General features: G+C 35.1%; 1 protein-coding gene across 1 annotated transcript in view; it reads right to left on the bottom strand.

The window, feature by feature from the left end:
* LOC138706391 (aromatic-L-amino-acid decarboxylase-like) overlaps nucleotides 1-19289 on the bottom strand; it is a 63315-nt gene that overhangs the window by 3389 nt on the left and 40637 nt on the right. Inside the window, exons 6-11 of the mRNA XM_069835628.1 lie at nucleotides 10479-10608; nucleotides 8106-8254; nucleotides 7315-7426; nucleotides 5662-5779; nucleotides 2974-3064; nucleotides 2011-2211 (exon numbers count right to left, since the gene is read on the bottom strand). Coding sequence (XP_069691729.1) covers nucleotides 2011-2211; nucleotides 2974-3064; nucleotides 5662-5779; nucleotides 7315-7426; nucleotides 8106-8254; nucleotides 10479-10608 — 801 coding nt within the window. The remainder of the gene's footprint in view (nucleotides 1-2010; nucleotides 2212-2973; nucleotides 3065-5661; nucleotides 5780-7314; nucleotides 7427-8105; nucleotides 8255-10478; nucleotides 10609-19289) is intronic.

Here is a 19289-nt window from a genome sequence, read left to right as displayed (position 1 = left end):
GAAAATTTGTAGAAACAGGTTCTGTGTCAAAAACATGCAGGTGGTGGCAGGGAAAACCCAGTACGAGAAACAACTATCTCTTGGCTTGTGTGGGGTTTTGTTAAAGATATTGTCTGTTCACAGAAACCTAGGAACTTTGATGATCTGAGAGTAAAAATTACCCAAGCTTTTCAACAAATCACCCCTCTTGTATTACAACGGATATGGGTTGAATTGCATCACCGTTATGAGTTGTGCAAGGTGCGCAATGGGGGTCATGTTGAGCTCTGAGGAATCTCCTATCTTTTAGTGTTTTATGCACAAAGTTTCAACAAATAAAGTTCAGTAGTATATGTTTTACGGTGTTTTTATTTTATCCATACCCAAACGGATCACCCTGTATATCTTTGTAATGCTATCTCTTATGTTACAACGGATATGGGCTGAATTCATCACCGTTATGAGTTGTGCAAGGTGCGCAATGGGGGTCATGTTGAGCTCTGAGGAATCTCCTATCTTTTAGTGTTGTATGCACAAAGTTTCAACAAATAAAGTTCAGTAGTATATCCCAAACGGATCACTCTGTATATCTTTGTGATGCTATGTAGCTTATATTTACTTAGATTTGTTTATGTTCAGTTTGTTATTTCCGTAATTGATCGCAGAATCAAGTCAATGTCCTCGTACTAGCTCATGTTCCCGGCCTATGTACCATGCTGCAGTCAACATTTGTAATCGGTCCCACATTACAAGTCTACTCATGACGAATTGCCAAACTAACTGTTACAGGGTATTTCAAACTGGCGACTAAAATTATTCTTTTCATCGTTTGTTGATAAATAATTATTTTGGAAAACGTATTATATAACTTTCACGTGTTAAATTTTTATGCTACCTTGTTAACATGCTTCGGCCTGTTATTGGCCCTCATCAGAACTGATCGTTGCTGGTCTTCGCCTTTTGTTTTGTTTCCTGTGGGGGTGTGTTTGTGTAGTGTAATGTGGAGTCAAAGAATGTGTGTGTGTTCTGAAATCGAGTTGTGTGTTGAGAATTTCATGTGGATGTGTTTTTGTGTGTCTGTATATTTCGTATTGTTCTAGTGTGTTCTTGGCCGAAACATGTTAACAAGCTAACATAAAATTTAATACGCTAAAGACACATAATACGTTTTCCGAGTGATATACTGTAGTGTTAAAAGTTGTGTAATAAAGAAGTATGTATGTATTATTTACTTGACAAGTAATCGATAGTAGTATGAAAGAAAACAGTCCAAAGGAAATTTCTAAAATAATATTCTAATAAAAATTTCGTTGTCTTGAAACGTAACTAATCTTTACACAAAGAGTGACTTCGTTTGGTTTTGTCTGGATTTTAAATTATTTGCAACGAGGAATATTTCAGAGAGTACATTTTCGGCTTATAAAGAAAAAAATTATTCATTAAACCAAACATTAGTTTTAAAGAATTTTCTATTTGCCTATAATTAATTATATAAGCAATTATTTCTCTGAAACATTTTTCTGAGATAAGTAGTCTATATAATACTGTTTATAACGTGATATTTTGTAAGATATGAACTCGTGAAATAATTGCTAGAGTAGATTTTGAGTAACTCGCCATTGTGTATTACTTTAAATATACAAAATTTAAAAATACGTTTCGTGTGCGTCATATCCGAAAGAATTGAGTTCTAGGGTGCTATTCATAGACATTTCTCTAGTCCGCGCTACGAGCGTGCTAAACTAGCTCCGGCTATCGACTGGTTACTTGTACGGGATTCATATCATATATCGCTAACGCTGGTTTATGAATACGAAAAACGTTAGTTCGCTGATCATCCCCCGGAAGCCCGCGCTAAGAATGTCTATGAATACGGTCCCTAGTGTCTGGTATGGTACGGATTAGGAGAGGATGGTGAAACAAGCACATTGATTAGACAAAATTTCGACTTTGGCGAAAAATGGCCAACAAATTTTTACTTGAGGCCCTCTGTCAAGGACAGATTTTCTTTATAATAAGAAAATAAAGTACCTTCAGGCGAAAGCAGACGAGACCCATGCTGACTTCGGTGATCAACTCAAAGCGACTATCTCCCCGCACAAAAGTCTCGAATTCCTTCGCCAGGTTCACTTGGTGGCGCACATGTTTCTGTATTCCTTCCACTCCATACAGTCGCAGCACCATCCACAGCTTGAGTGATCGGAATCTGCGTCCCAGGGGAATTTGCCAGTGCTGTAGATTTAATACATGTACATAATTCCATCATTCCAGCTATTGAATCTGTAGCACATTCATACAACTTCATCGAATGGAGGGAAGTACTCTGCCCTGATCATCCTGTACCTAGGTTTCTTATAACTGACATTATTGATATTTCACGGTGAAAATCTTGTGTCTTGCAGAGTTCAATCATTAATGAAATTTTTAGACCTATACTTAGTACTGTATATTTATCCTCTGTTATGTAATAGATACCACACTTACATGGGTCCAAGTTGTGAGAATTCAAACATGGATGAGAACTATAGTTATTTATGCAGAAAGTGCTACTGTGCAGTCAGTAAAAGGGATAGTTTTCTTGCAAATTCAATAAAAAGATTGACGCGTATCTTTATTTCGTGATATCAGGAAGTCTGGCAATCTGTATACGAAATTGGTACGATAAATACATTTTTTGGAAAGGCAAGACGTATTATTTAAATCTGTTCTAATCTTCGGAAAGTGTGGCATAAAGTAATCACTCTCGGGATACTCTCTTAAGGAAAGTGAATTAAATCTTCGTAACGAAATCGAAAAATTAAAATAGTTGGAGATAAAGGGTGAAAGAAGAAGAAATTATAGTAATAATAATAATAATAATAATAATAATAATAATAATAATAATAATAAAATGCAGGACGTTTTTATCATTTATCTCCTCCGTAATTACGAAAGGAAGACTTACTTTTAAGTTCAGAAATTAAATTTTTTATTAATCATACAAAAATGACTTACCCTATAATCTGGTGCACGGCCTTGGTGTTGATGTTTCAGGTAAATTCTGTCGACGTTGAAAGCCTCCACAAGGTGCTGCGAATCTTTTACCCTGAGAACAAAACCATATTACGTGTCATCAAATTTAATATATTCGTGCAATATATTTCTTACATAGATTCAATCTTTTATCAAGTTATTTGTTTTTCAATTAAAAGGGGATAAAAGAGTTGGATTTTCTGTTTGGTTTCCAATTTCACTATGCAAATGCACAGCGTATTTTAGATATACATTTCGCAGCAGGAAATTTAATTGTAGTGCTATGGTGGACTACAGAAGAAGTACTCATTCGGTACTTTATGAAATTTCAGGCCTATCTTCTTCTCTTTTGAGTCTGTTAAAAAGACTTAAACAGCATAGACCCTCAAGAAGCATAATAATAAATCATATACAGTGCATACATTTTATTTGTCCACGCTTGCATGTTGTGCAGTTGCACTGTGCACTGCCACTTCCGCTCTACATCCACGAAAATTAAGAGATAAAATGTATACACTAAATAACAATTATCACATACATAAAATCTATCTGTTTTATTTTTATATAGAAGAATTAGAGAAATGTTGGTATCAGAGACTGTATGTACTGGATATAGAAATGTCTCGGACAATTTATTTGGAACAACTTTAATATTAAAAGAGTTAGTTTCTACTTGCTAAAAACATTTGGTAACAAAGTAGGATACACATTATTTCGCTAGGCATTGTTTGCTCAGCCGATGCATGTTCGAGTGCACCTTACCATTGTTACAGGAAGTGTCCTCTATTAATATGGGAGAATCGAATTCGTACATCTGTTATTTCAAGTCGTTTACAGTGAACAGAACAATGTCTGCCAGATTTATTCAGGACATTCCTTTTCCTGTGCTAGCATTCAAAACTTTTCAACATTAAAAATAATCTTTATTAATGTGCAGAAAACCAACGAGTATTCTCTGTACAGAGTAGATGAATATTACAGGATTTTACGGCGAGTGACCGTAAAAATACTTAGAATGAATTGACGTTGTCGTGTTATTATGGAGACACTCCATTTCTGGAATTTGTAGAGTAAGTCGAAGCATTTGGGTGGGGCCGATGACAAGCGAATGGGCGGAGTCTATCAGTGCGGAAATGTGTTGAGGGTTGCATCGACTCACGGCCGCTAAGGGGTAAGATGCGCGTGGCAGAAGGTGATAGGTAGGTTGGCATTTTAGACGCTCGTCTTCAAGCAATGCTTTCCTCCAGAACGGTCATTGGACTGGACCCTTCTACTCAACACTTGCGCAAAGGACTTGTTTCGTTTTCTATATATTATTCTACAGATTTCAGAAATAGAGTATAAATTTCGGTTGGAATCAATTTTAAATGTCGTACAATTTTGCATTGATATTGCTTTCAAATAAAATGTAGGCCTATATACTCGATACTCTGTCGAACGTGAAGCATACTTACTTTATGTCCCATCTCCCCTAACTTTTATATTAAGCCTAATTTACAACAAGTAATAAACGAAATATGCAGATATATGTATAAAATTAGTCAGAGTAAAAGTGGCGTGTGAGTTCCCTTATAAACTCCCATTTGTTTCATAGGGATAGCATGCAATAAACTGACCATATTCATTAATAAAAGAAAACGTAAATGATCAATCATGTTTAGTTAGAGTGATGACTAGAGGTGAGATTTTTATGCGCTAAAACAAGCAAAATATGTATCAAAATATTCCCTAAAAAGTGTAGAAATATACACTAAATATTCCCTCACAGATATCATATATTCCATTAAATGTTCATATTAATGTATTGCCTGCTTTTTATAGTATTTTATGTTAAAACTACACAATTGCAGCACTCACAACCCTATGAGTCACTTTTGTAAAAACACTGCGAGACAATGATTTTTTCCACATTACTTGCTGAAAGTTTATAGCGTCTGTCTGTGAAAAATCAGAAGTGTTGAAAAACTATGTTCTACGTCACAAGATGTTATTGGGCAGAATTTCAGAAAAGGAACAATCTTACCTGAAACTACAATTTCTACGTGCTCCCCATCCAACATTGCATAAACTTTTTGCAGTTCAATATGGACTTTATTATTTTGAAAAACTTTTTCAAATTTATTTCTGATTTGCTGTCCCATCTACACGAAAGCAGCAATACGACAACTTCACTTGAAGTGTGTTGTGTGGTTATCATGAGCGCCATGGAGGATAAGTACGAAATATGCAAATATATATTTTTACCTCTAAAATACGCACAAAACCAAAAATTTGCATTGTTATGCGCTACCAAATTCTGGAATAATATGTTCCGCATATGAATCTTATAAATACTTAATTTTACAGTTCTAAGTAAAGCCAAACAAAATATGTTTTTATGCAAAAAACTCCTCTCTAGTGATGACAAAACTTGCATTTTATGCCATTGTGCTTTTAATAGCAATATAAGAAAATACCGCAATTTTCGCGTTATCGTGCAAGGAACAATATTAATAAAACAGCTCAAATTCAAGAAAATTTTCATTATAACTATGGTCACAGATCATTTGGAATTCACATGAAACACGTACACATTTTTTTCCTAATCATTAAACGACTTTCCGTGTTTATCGTTAATGAAGGAAGTGGCAAAATTTTGGATCTTGCAATTTGGAGTGTTTAATATCTTACCACATAGCCGAGCAGTCGAAGTTAACAAGCATCCATTTGTGAGGGTTGAAGTTAAACGAATCTGCATACTGAACGCCACTCATCAAGTGCCGGTATTCTGGGCAGATGAATGCAGTGCCTGCAACAGAAAATTTGAGTAAATCAATATGAGAAAAGTAAAACGTAATAGGATGGCATACACTTTTAAAAATACATTCAACAATGCCTATTAAAAAGTAATTTTTCAGATTGTAGTAGGAATCTGAATTCTACACTGAAAACTTACAAAACTAAAATAAATATCAGGAGAACTCATTCAAAGATATTATCGAATTATGCTCCTTATGATAGAAGACCCGAGAACAAGACAAAGGGCCGGAGGTAAACAATGGGGTGGAGACGTAATAGCATTGTGAAGATGGTGGTAGTTTTGACAGTAGGAAAGATACTTGACAAATCAATGTCAGTGGTGTCGGTATAGAAATTGTTTGTAAATTGCTAACATAAGATCGCAAGAACTTGAGTCCCTCTCATTCTATTTGTTGAACGGCAAAGTTTGTATTGATTTGTATATCATCATTAATACAGTATTCTTCGTTTTATGTACAATTTACATCCGAAGAAATATTTGATTTGAGCAATAGTTCTAGTCTGTAACTGCTTTTTTTTTCTGCACTGAGTATGTCCTAATGTTGGAGACATAGACTTACGTTGTATCTATTATCGCTCTACTACATAATATTATTTAGTAAAATGTATAGTTGTAAGCCGAAGAAATATGAACAGAATTGGAGCTGAAGTTCGAGAATATGACATATTGTACTAACTTCGCTAGAAATAAATACTCGGTTACACTTTATGTGCATACTATCTAGACGTGTAAAATATAGCCCACAAATGTTGATAAGCCATTAGATGCGAAGTTCACAGGTTCCAAGGCGATAGATGTTTAGAGGTCAATAAAATCCTCACCACAACTTCATTCGGAAGGATTTATGGCAAGGAGAATGCTATTCCTGATTGAGAGAGGGCTCCAGAAAAAAATAATTACAGATCATTTTTCGTCCGTCTGAAAATTCAACTTGCTAGATATCCTACTTGTCATCCTTACATATTAGCTATCGTCTGGGATTAATAAGTCTGCATAATTCCAACTTTTAATGATTTCATTGTATAAATCTTATTTTATAAGCATCAAAATCCCGATAGTTTTATAACTTGTATTGGGAAAGCCCGTTATTCTGGTAAGACGGGGGTTTTCCGAGTTCTTCGTTTTTTCTGTGACATCCCAACAATTTTTCATCACAACAATTCATTAAGAGTGCAAAGAAAACACACCGCCTGTGATACGCTCTGGATAGTCTCTGACGAACTTCTGCCATTCTCGGCACTAGCGACATCTATGAGCCAAGCTCGCAGAATCGGGACAAATAACGGCAAGTTAAGGGCCCTGCCATTGCAACAAAAATCTCATAAATGGAATTAGAACACTGCGACACTAGAAACGTTGAAAATTCTTAATTCGGAATTGTAAAGAAAATAATAAGACTATGTTATCAGAAGTGTATTTGGCGTATATAAATAAATGGAATATCAAGGACAAATTTGTTGTCACATTACTGTTATACATAATTACTTGTATATGGTTATTTACACGAAATAAAATTATGTTACCTGCATATGCGGCATCGATATGCAACCATAAATTCTCTCTGTTGCAGATTGGTCCCAACTCATCCAGGCAGTCGAAGGCGCACGTGCCTGTAGTACCCAGGGTTGATACCACCTGTTAATGAGGTAAGATGAAGTCTCAAATTACAAAAAACGTAGAATTTTTAATGTCTTTAATTTCTGGAAAAGAAAAGACATTATGAACCCTGCTTTCCTTATCTGGAAGAGAAATACCGCATACCCGTTTGTCGCTGGGAAGTAATTGGCTTGCTCTTTGGTGCAAGGGGCACTATATCAAGATTTTGTATCAATTTCTTCGTTTCCATATCGATCTTTTGGAACTTCAAGATATAGCCATTAATGTTTTAAGACATTCCTTGTTAATTGTAAATAACCATCTGTACAGCTCTTGTATATGAAAAATAAATTATTCATGTCGAGGATAGCTGTCCCCCAAAAATAAATTAATTTAAAATAAAATAAAAATAAAATTTAAATTTAAAATAGAATATTGTTGATCTACAATTAATTTAGGTGCTGTTACCGCTCGGTACCCCTTTTTCAAGGGCAGCTATCCTTTTTGGATTCTTCTCTCCCTCTCTCAATTACAGTTTGTTTTTATGAAACTCGAAGTGTATATGAAGATAAAGTTTTCTTTGTGTGACTTGACGTGGGATGAACTCTGCCGAATAGAAGTGTTCGCCATTACTTTTAATGGACCTATGCGTTTATTCTATTCGTATATATTACCGACAATAAGTTTATATGATAAATTATAATACACAGTCACTCACATAGCATGGGATAAGTCCTTTTTCCAAGTCACTCTTGATGGCTTGTTCAAGAGTTTCTCCTCTTAATCTGCATTTTTCGTCCGTTGGTAAAAGCCGCATGGGCATAGAACCCAGCAGGCCAGCTTTCTCCACTGACGAATTTGACTGGTCTGCAAAATGGAAACCAATAATCTAATTTAGGGCTATGTAGCACATTTCTTACTAATCCATTACGTATAGGCCTATGGAACATAATTGAAATAAAGATGTTGGGATGGCGGCGAACGTGGCGATGAAGACAACTACAACGAAGTCCCCGATGAAAAATATGATGATTATGATGATGGAGATGATGATGAAGATGAAGATGATGGAGGTGTAATGAAGACTTCGATATTAAAAATGACGTCGACGATGAAAATGATATATCAACAAATATTATTGTTGTTATTGTACAACCTTCGGTTTACCAGTAAGATTATGAACTGAAATCTGCAGACTACGTTTAATTCTTGATAAGTCTTATTTTTTATTTTTATTTTACGACGCTTTATCAACAGCTTAGGTTATTTAGCGTCTGAATGAGATGAAGGTGATAATGCCGTTAAAATGATTCCGGGATCCAGCACCGAAAGTTACCCAGCATTTGCTCATATTGGGTTGAGGGAAAACCCCGGAATAGAACCTCAACCAGGCAACTTGTCCCGACCGGGAATCGAACCCGGGCCACCTGGTTTCGCGGCCAGACGCACTAACCGTTACTCCACCGGTGTGAACTATAAGTCTTATTTCGCTTCAAATGACAGTGGTCGCATAAAGAAGATATATTATCATATTATTTCCTAAGTTTCAACTATTAAATATTTATTGTGAAATAATATTGCGAGAAATTGGCTTCAGACTGTTCATTTGGACTTGCATTTCTTCATGTAGGGCAGACTACTAATTCTTCGGAAAGCGTTCAGTGCTCTTCTTTTGTTAGTGCAACATTATTAAGCTTATATTTGTTAGACATATACAAAGAGGAGGTGTATATAATCTGTAGTTACCTAAAATATTTCTTAAGAGTCTAAGTTAAATCACACATCATCTCGAGTGAAGCTTCTAACTCCCGAAACTGGAATATATATTGACTTTATTATCATTAATATTCTGCATAGTCATTAAACAACAGAGGCCCTTGTTACTCATACATTAATGAATGAGTCTTACTCAGTTCATGGATCGTTGAAATTTTTCATCAACTGAAAGCATTAATCTATCTCTGTCGCCTTGACTAAAGTGGCTACTTTAAAAATAAAACGAATTTCTAAGATAGAGTGAAGCTAGACTTAATATGTTACTCATTTACTTGCTTTCTTACTTACATTTCATTTACGGTAGTTTATACTCAAATTTATAACAGGTCTTTTTTAGTTATGAGTAAAGATAGGAATTTACCTACAGAGACAGGTTAGGTATGCATAGTGTTTTCGTTGTACGCAAGAGAAATATATCTCCATTCAATTGCTGCGATTCCAAACACATTTCAGTTGTAACCTGGCCATACCTCAGGCTTCAAGTCGTTCATGACGTAACGATAGTCTAAGCACAACTAACCTAATATCCTCATGTTGTGGTATAAATTCCTACCTTCAGTTATAAGTAATTCATATTTACACTTCTCGTAATTGCCTTTTCCTTTATGATACAATTTTTAAGCCACAGGCCTATAGAAATATTAATAGGTCTCATATTGTAAATATCATTCCGCTGCGTTATGTGCAATATTTAAAACTTTGGTAGGAGTTGACGATTTTTTTTAAGATTTTCATGTGCAATTTACATGAAAATCTACAATTTTATCGAGCAGTATTTTTATTTAGTTTTGAATGGCTATCAAAGGTCTAACATTAAGTATCCTTTGGGAAAATAAACTAACATAACCAAAGAAGGTGATAAAATTGAATTTAAAATATTTCACCTTTCTTAAAAAATTCCACCTGTTTGAATTATTTGGGTTCCAAGTTGTATCTAACTATGTGGAAAATGTATAGAACGTTGAGAAGTTAAATAACACAGATTATTAATTAAAACGTTAAATAATTTCTTCGCTATTGAAATTTTAATAAAATATTTTTATAATACAGTGTCGTTAGGAAATTACTCTGCATTTCATCGGTTTGAAACATAAATTATTATTGAACTGGTTTCAGTTTTACATAATTATTAAATAGTCTTGCAGGTAAATTTTTAGCAAATGTTTTTAACGATGAAACGTAAAATATTTTTCTATGATTTAAAATTTGAAAGCTATACGCCATAAACTTAGTCTGTCTTGCGAGACGTGTGATCTGTTCGGTAACGGAGAGATGGTTTAAATATTTGTATTTATGGAAATAATTGTAAACTCACCCGAAGAATAGGCAACCAGTTTTGCTTTGATCATTCCATCGTCCCAGTCAGGATGCAGGGCTTTGATTCTCTTCACAGTTCGCTCCTTGGCCGACAACAAGCACGTAAGTGTAACTTCGCTCGCTGAACCCTGCAAGGTAAAAACTTTAAGAGCTGACATCACAAAGGACGTTATAATCATCCTAATTGTCAATAATTTTGTAATGATGGTCTTACTTTTATGTTTCTTAAGCAATGTTTCTTTGCAGGCCTACTCGTCTCATTTTATAGATTCATTTTCCAGAGATCTTTGCGACCCCATGAAACGCTAATTTACGAGTAATCTCCATGCCAAGCCTGAAATTGCAGCGAGAAGTACCTAACCGGTAGTGTTCCTGGGTCAGGATTATTTAACGAGCTGTAAGTCTGCAACACCGAAGACACGATTTACTTCCTTTTTGAAAGATGCTTGCAGAGAATTTGTGATGCTTCTCAAAGATCATCGCTCTCCGCTAAGCTTTGAAATTGTAAAATGCAGATCCAAAGATAATCATGATATAGACCATCGATGATGACTGTAATTTTCCTTCGTCTGCTGTTAACGTAAGTTGAGTATTATGACTAGACATTGGACTTAACCCTCCAGTACTCGCGCGGGATACATCTGTAATCCACTGTTGTTTATTAAGTCATCACATCTCTGCTTTCAATGCTGATAGTGTGAAATTTTCGGTACCTTCCTGTTACAGTTTAGCCGTGATGTCTGGAGTGCCTGGATGTAATTGTGATTCTTTTATGTGTAGCAATATTTATGTTTTGGAGTGGATTACAAATGTAATCCACGCGAGTGCTAACGACAGTATTTTTAACTTAAAGAATACAAGAGCATATTTTCGATTTCCTTATTTGTAATGTGATTTATTCTTATAAGCCGTTCATAAGATATTTTTGCACTTATTTTCTATAGCTGCTGTGGTTATTTTAACCTGCAATATAAATGATTACGTGCACATATTTTGGTAATACAGAACAGTGACTTCTCATATGAAACATACATGTACAGTAGTGGAAAAAAAACCGGACCGACCCTTGTAGCTGATTTCAGAGCCTTGTTCACTCCAGAGCACGATATACTGGTAACTAAGACTTTCGAGGTTCGAATCCTCCCTGGGAAGGAAACTTTTTTTTGTTCCTTATTCAAATTTATTCCCAATACTTTTCGATTGCAGCGATATTTTACTACTTAATTAACTTATTATTCCCAGAACATGAATTTTACCAGCAATCGAAGAGTATTGGGAATAAACTGTATTTGAATCAAGTAATAACTTAAATTTTAGAAGTAGGAGAAAATAACTCTAGAGTATAGTTTATAATAACTAACAATTAAGTAGGGTAAAGGTTGGTAATATTGTGATATGAGTAATATTGTGATAGTTCTTTTTGAGAATGTATTACAATTTTATTGAGCGAGAGGAAGATCGGGTTTTTTGCGTCAACGTATTAAAGGGAATGTTCGTGGACAATTTTCTGGCACAAAACTGGTCCTTCTCTCACTCAGTAAAATTGTAATAAATTCTCAAAAAGAACTATCACAGTATTACTCGTATCACAATATTACCCAATATTATCAACCAATTCCCTATGTAATAAAAAATAATAATAATAATTTATTTTATTTATTTACTATTATTTATTGTGCTGTACAACAGCCAGAGGCCAATAACAGTTCAGCACAAAACATAATAATAATAATAATAATAATAATAATAATAATAATAATAATAATAATAATAACAATAATAATAATAATAACAATAATAATAATAATAATAATAATAATAATAATAGAGATTTTCTAATTATATTCTTTGCATTATAATACCACGCATTACATTATATTGACGTCACTGATTTAAATATTGAATTTAAAGTACAGTTACAATGTTGTATCACAAACAGTTTAATAGTATCAGTAAAGCAACGTTAATATTATTTATATATTGTAAAATTACATATTCATACTTGCAACAGAATTGATTATTAAAAAAAAAAGAGATGGATTACAAATGTAATCCGCGCGAGTACTGGTGTTACAAATTATGGCGCCAGCACTGAAGCTTTAAATGCACTGAAAGTTAAGAACGCCACCTAGTTTATTAGGGTGGATGTGGTGTCCGTTGTGAGAATTTTTAGGCCTTATTCACAAGACGTCGAAATGTGACATGGAGAACTGAACCACATGACTGAAGAATGCATCGAGTAAACCATGAGCCAACATACCAGGTGAGTCGCTTGTCCCTTATTTATATGAGGTTATGGAATCCTGCACAATCGCAATAAATTCCGTAAACACAGTACTTAATCATATCTTAAATGCGAAAGGAAGTATTGTGTCTGTCATACTAGACGAAGTGATTAAGGTGTGTAGCTAATAATGGTTTTCGGATTCAGGTCTTACACTATGCATGCTACTGATTTAATGTGGGAACCCCGGAACTTTTCACATAATTATTGCTATGCCAGCGATGACGTAAATGTACTGTAAAACGAGGGCAACACTTCGGGCGTGTATTATAAAATGATAGTAATTTTGACACTAACACCTTAAATAGTTACAAATGAATAAACAAACATAATACGTTACTAATTTGTCAACATGACGTAAATTGCCTTATGTGCTTACTTCATTAGCACTTTAAAACGAAGAAAGTGTTTAATATCAATTAGTGCTAACTTTCCTTGGTAACTGAATAAAATACAGAATTTCATATTTTCAATTAAGGAATTACCCACTCCAGAAGTATAAACATTTCACGCCTAACCTCGCGTTGAAATCTCCTAGCAATAGATACCGCGATTTCGTAAGATGCTATAAAATACATGGTTGCATAAAACTTAATAAGGGAAGTGACTCACTCTATATAATGGGAGGATAAGTCCATTAACTGCAACAAAAACAAAATAATATCAATATTTTATTAACCATACTTGAGGTATTCACGTAACTCAGTTCTCTATGGCTAAATTCAGGAGCCTTGTGAACCAGGTCTAAATAAACTCCAGCGGGCACCACAACCATTCTAGAGCACTTGATGCCATTCTCGACTTGTAATGCACAGGCCTATAAATATAATGGATAATTATGACAGCTAAAGCAGAACGAATAGAATTTAATATTCTCTTTAATTTAATTAAATATTATGGCAAAAAGGTTGAAGTCATGGGTTGTCACAATAATTTCATCTTCTCCCTTCCCTTCCTTCGCTTTCCCATTCCTGACAACGAGTGAGTTTCATATATCTCCACCTTTTCGATAGGCATTTGTGTAAATGTTATCAAACACTTTGCGAGTATTTGGCAGACATGGCGTTATGCGTAAAAATGATACGCAAACTATAGCTGAATACCAACATTGTTTTTAATATCGTCGTTACTGCATAATGTGCATCACCGATGGTATTTGCATGATATAAATAGATCTACTGTTCTCTGATAGCCACGGTTCAATTCGTCCATGCTCGTATATGGCAACATATCTATGTCGATTACTGTAATAATAGGCTATTTATTGATAATACCACTGTCTGTGGTGCACTCTGGATAATCTCTGACAAACTAAGTGGTCTACGCTTCTCGGCACTAGCGACATCTATGAGCTATGCTCGTAAAGTCGGAGGGAGTAATGAAAAGTTAAGGACTATGCCATGGCACAAATAAAAAGAAAGAAGGGAGAAAGAATAGAAATGGTGTTTTCTCCCCTTCATATTCAAGCGAGGTAAACTGAAATTAATTATTAGGCATGGAATTAAAGTTTAATATTTTATCCTGATTTAGCAAGAAGCACTAATTAATCCAGTTAAAGTGGAAGACGTAATTTTCATATATTTTCTAATAATAACTATATCTTTAATAAAGGAGTATTTCCCTGTCTTACGTAGACGACGCATAATAGACTACCTGTTTTTGGGATCTAAATTGAAATTACGGTAAACCCTAACTGGTGGGTTTTTTTTTTTTTTTTTTTTTTTTTTTTAGAGAATCACGTGTTACCTAAATAATTACGATACCTCCCACTGTGATTCAATAAAACCTCCATTATTCGGATACGCTTTTTGCATATGTTGAGAAGGTTACTAGCGGAAGACCCAGCTTGAATTAGATCTTCTTCTTTTTCTTCTACACGATTAGTGGCGTAGACAACTGAGGCGTTCAGAAGTCAACATGATTAACTCCTTTTCGAAAGATTTTGAGATATACAAGGCTAAAGTTGAATACACACAATTGATTCTGTGTTGTAGTCAAGAATAATATTTCATTCTGTGGACTTTTTACTGAACTATGGAGTTAATCACTTTGACCATTGAAAATATGGTCAATTTAATACATTGCCAACTTAAAAACTCTGAAATAACCAAAAGTGGAGTTAATCATGTTGACTTCTGAACGCCTCAACTATTGAAGCACTTACGCACGGCTCACTATGTGCTCCTAAAATAGATATCCCACGAGCCCATAGTGGTAACCACTTCACAATACTGCTGCGTTTTATGTCCTAAATCTCTTCAGAAGACAACATGTACTTCCCTACATTTCACTGCCTGATACGGCCTGGACAATCCAGCAGATTAAGAATTGATAACCCAACATCCAGTTCCTCTGTGAGACCCAATAAATTGGATGTTTATTCAAATGACATGCGATAAGAAGTGCGGTTGCTCATCTTAAGCTTCTCATTTCTAGAGTTGTTTAGTCAAGTAAAGTCTTGGGTCTCCGGTAATAAGTTTAGTCTGTCTCATGGCTGGTGTAGTTCCACAGGCTCCCAATAGCCTAAACACCTCATTAAGTTATCCTTCAGAGTCTGTTTCACTATACAAGGTTTAAAACCATAGCGTTAGAATCTAATAGTAGTTTCATGCTGGCGAATAAATCGGTTCGTTGTTCGAAAGTTGTATAGATCAAGTGGAATATAAGGTATGCAAACATGCTGATGCGTAAGATTTCTCGGTATAGGCTATTATATTTTCTCTTTATAATGCTTGCATTTCCCGTATTGCCGGATCTGAAAATAACGAAAAACTAACGTATCCTATCAACTTAAGAAGTTACATTCATAAGAAATTTCTGTCGCTAAATAGACATGCTCTTCTATGAGAGAAGTAACCACTAGTTTATTGTCCATCGACGCTTTCGCTCGATCAGTTGGAGCACTTAGTAGGATAGGGTCCGTCGTGCACTTATTGAAACAGAGGCAGTAGAAACTTCAAGCAGTTATTATAATTACGTACATAATAGTAAGACCTCGGAAGCCTTTTGCATAACATAAAACCGTGGCATTGCACAAGAATTTGTACTACAGTCTTGTCTCTGAGTGTAATTATATGATTTGCGCAGAAAGCACATGTAGACTTTTAAGTAATCATTTAGTAAGTCAGAGTTACATAATGGTCACATGAATTGCGTCACTTAGTCTGAGCTTGTCGAATTTAAATTAGTTCGTTTTTACAAGAAATCCGTTTCAGCCTTGAAAGAATCAGTAAAAGTTGTTCTTTACCAAGGTCTGCGGAGCGTAGTGCTCGGAAATAATAAAAATATCTTCACGTGTTGAGAGGGTTGAGTGCTTCCGTTAATTGCTTTTATTCGCGTTGTTATACTTCCTTATACAAATAAACGATTTCCCCTATTTCGAAAGTCTAAACTGTTGCTCGTTAAATCTTCAACGGTTACTCAGTTTTATAACTGTTGCACATGTTACATTAATTCCAGGTACGTAGGCTAATTCACATTAAAATCCTAGGGTAAAGCAGAAATGAGGGCATAATGATTATAATACAAAGAATAATGTATTACATCTCTTGAATCTGCGCATTCATCATCTGAGATTGTCCGTTTTCTAGTGTTGATTATGCGGCTACTGTAGTCAACATTAATGAAGGGCTCGGGCGTAAAACATGGTAACTGACATTTTGGTCGAAAATGAGATATGTAGCATATAATGTGGTATCTTACATTCTGCGTCTGCTGCAGTAGTTCATTTCCCAACATCTCAACAGATGGCAGAAGTATATAAATTTAACTTCCTGGTAACTATACAAATTGTTGCATGTATAAATGTCTACCTACCTATTAACTTCAAAACACTAAAACGTCACTTACCATGCTTTACTCCCGAACCTCTCATTTACTTCTCTCTTTTCTTACGTAACATATAAAGCTGTGTCACCTTAGCGGATTAAGAAAAAATATAAATACTTGCATTTTTATTAATACTTTTAGATTAGTTCCTGCAATAATAATCTAGTTAAATATGTGAAGGTGATAATAAATTATTATGGAATTGCGAAACTGATGAAAAGCATGGAGTGGTGAATTATCCCAAAATGAGCCCTGAAGACCCAGTGATTTATTCGGAAAAAGAAAAATAAAATACAATAACAAGTTAAAGGGAAGTTTGTAGAAAACAAGAAGAAAATGCAGATAAAGTAAGAAGAAAAGAAAACAAGGAAGGAAAGGCGGAGAGAGAAATTAATATGAACAGTTGGATAAGATGAAGTGGAAAACGATGAAAAACAATTAAAAAATGAAATATGTAAAAAGGAAAGTTTCTCTGAGCCCATTGTACTATTTTGTTCTCCGACAACAGTCATCAAAATATAACATAGATTTTAAACCGAAATAACAGTGAAGGCAAACTACTCGTATCTGTTCTAATTCTTCGATTCTCACGATGGGCAAGTGAAAGAAAATGCACCCAGCCATTTTTTTACATTCAAGACGAAATAGCTCTATTGAATACTATAGTGTTGTAGAATTGCTGTAATAGGCTTACTATTTATGAAGACCGAGCCGTAAATCAATTGACGGACTCTTATATGAGTAAAACCGGGCAGATGGTTTAAAATCGACGATGAACGAAATAGCTGCAGGATAACTTTACTCGGATTCTTTCGTTTACACCTAACATTCTCATTCAGTATTCCTCCAAATTATCATATATAATCTGTGCTAAGTCCTGTATTTTTCCAACAACTCATTCTACCTCCCAGAGCCGTCTATTTGTAGCGAAAGCCCCTACGAAATGAATATACAGGTTGAACTGTAAGTAATGTCATTAATTTCAGGGGTATATTCTTTAAGACAAAGACATCCTGCCTAGGACTCCGTTTACGGAATGCGAGGTGGTTCGAGTCCTTATAGGGGAATAAATTTTCTCATTAAATTTCGGTCAGTGTATGGGACCGGTGCCCACCCAGCATCGTGATGTACTTCGGAAGCTACGACAGACAGCGAAACCCGGTTACGAAAGCCAGCTATAATCGTACTAACCACACGGTACCTTCATTCTGATTGGATGATCGTCCACCTCTGCTTCGGCATGTGGAGGTGAGGCCAGCAGCCGGCTGGTCGGTCATGGTCGTTCATGGGCTGTCGTACCTTGGATTAATTAATTATTTAAGATATTTCAAACAAAAACGTTTAACACAATTTTGTTCGTTTTTGCTTCCTTTCCGATATAAAAATTGTTTTATATGAAACATTCTCATAGCTTGTATACTTTGTGACCTTGTAGAGTGTAAGAGAAGGCCCTATGGCCTTAACTCTGCGAGTATAAATAAATTATTATTATTATTATTATTATTATTATTATTATTATTATTATTATTATTATTATTATAGCGTGTTTAGGAAAGGCCATTGATTGAATTTCCTATATGCTCAATTAATTTAAGAGAGCAGTGTATTATGTTAAAAAATATGATTGAAAAAATTTTAGTTTTGTCCTTTAAATGTGCAGAAATTTGATCCCAACAAATGTAACTTTTCGTTCTGCAAAGGAATTTTGAAAGTTACGTTTGGACGAACTAATCAACGAAACCTAATCTAATCTGTAACCTAACCTAACCTAACCTAACCAACATCAAAAGATTTAGGTAAGCAATGTTAGAATCTGGAAAATTTTTATTTTGAACACAGAAGATTATTGAGGACAGAAAAAAATTACACTATCCCTTGATGGGAATTTATACGTTTTAGGGCATCCTCACAAGTTATGGGTTATAAAATAGTTAATTGCGGGTAGTTTGAGGCTCCCAAAATAGGAAATAATTCTGAGTTGTTTTAGCGAATCTACATACACTGAATTGAAAGAAGCGCTACTAGGTTTGGAGTTCATTGTAGATGTTTCTCAGCTTCCTGACACCTTGAGCCGCGTATTCACGAAGCGAGGTTGATACGCGCGGCCAATTCCCGCGGCAGTCTCGCTTGTTGTTTGCCTCGCGGTTTTGTTCTTTTAATAGAGAGGCAAGAACGTAAAGCAGCGTGAGCCACCAGTTAGTGTGCGGCGATTGGGGAAGTATCATCGAGTTGCGTGATGGCATCTTTACCAACGAACAGTCCACACGGAGCGAGTTAATCACTGCGAAGCACTTTTAATCGCTTAAGAAACGGCTGGAATTGGCTCACGGATGAGGCAGCCTCGCAAAGCCTCGCAACCTACGTATAGAAAAAGATCTTGAGCCCAGCGTGAAAATTATCTGTTGGTGACGGAATCACATAATGTAGGTTGCAATGTCTTGTCTGCGGAATGCATTCATCAAGGTGATAATATGCAGACTCATACTCAATACAGCTTCATCAGTGTCAAGCTGAGAATTGAGGATATAGTATGAATTATTGCTATTAGGAAATGAAATCTGCAAGGAAGTGCTAAAGACACTTACAAGGTCAATGTTTGATATATTTGCTATATCATCAGCTCTAAAAATAAATAAATGATGCATTCACCACAAAGATTTATTGTGGGACTTTTTCATTGCAGAATAAAGTTGAAAA

Source organism: Periplaneta americana, chromosome 9 (assembly GCF_040183065.1).
Source record: "Periplaneta americana isolate PAMFEO1 chromosome 9, P.americana_PAMFEO1_priV1, whole genome shotgun sequence".
Classification (NCBI taxonomy): Eukaryota; Metazoa; Arthropoda; class Insecta; order Blattodea; family Blattidae; genus Periplaneta; species Periplaneta americana.
The sequence above is the reverse complement of the archived record's forward strand: the minus strand, read 5'-3'. Positions and strand labels throughout refer to the sequence as shown.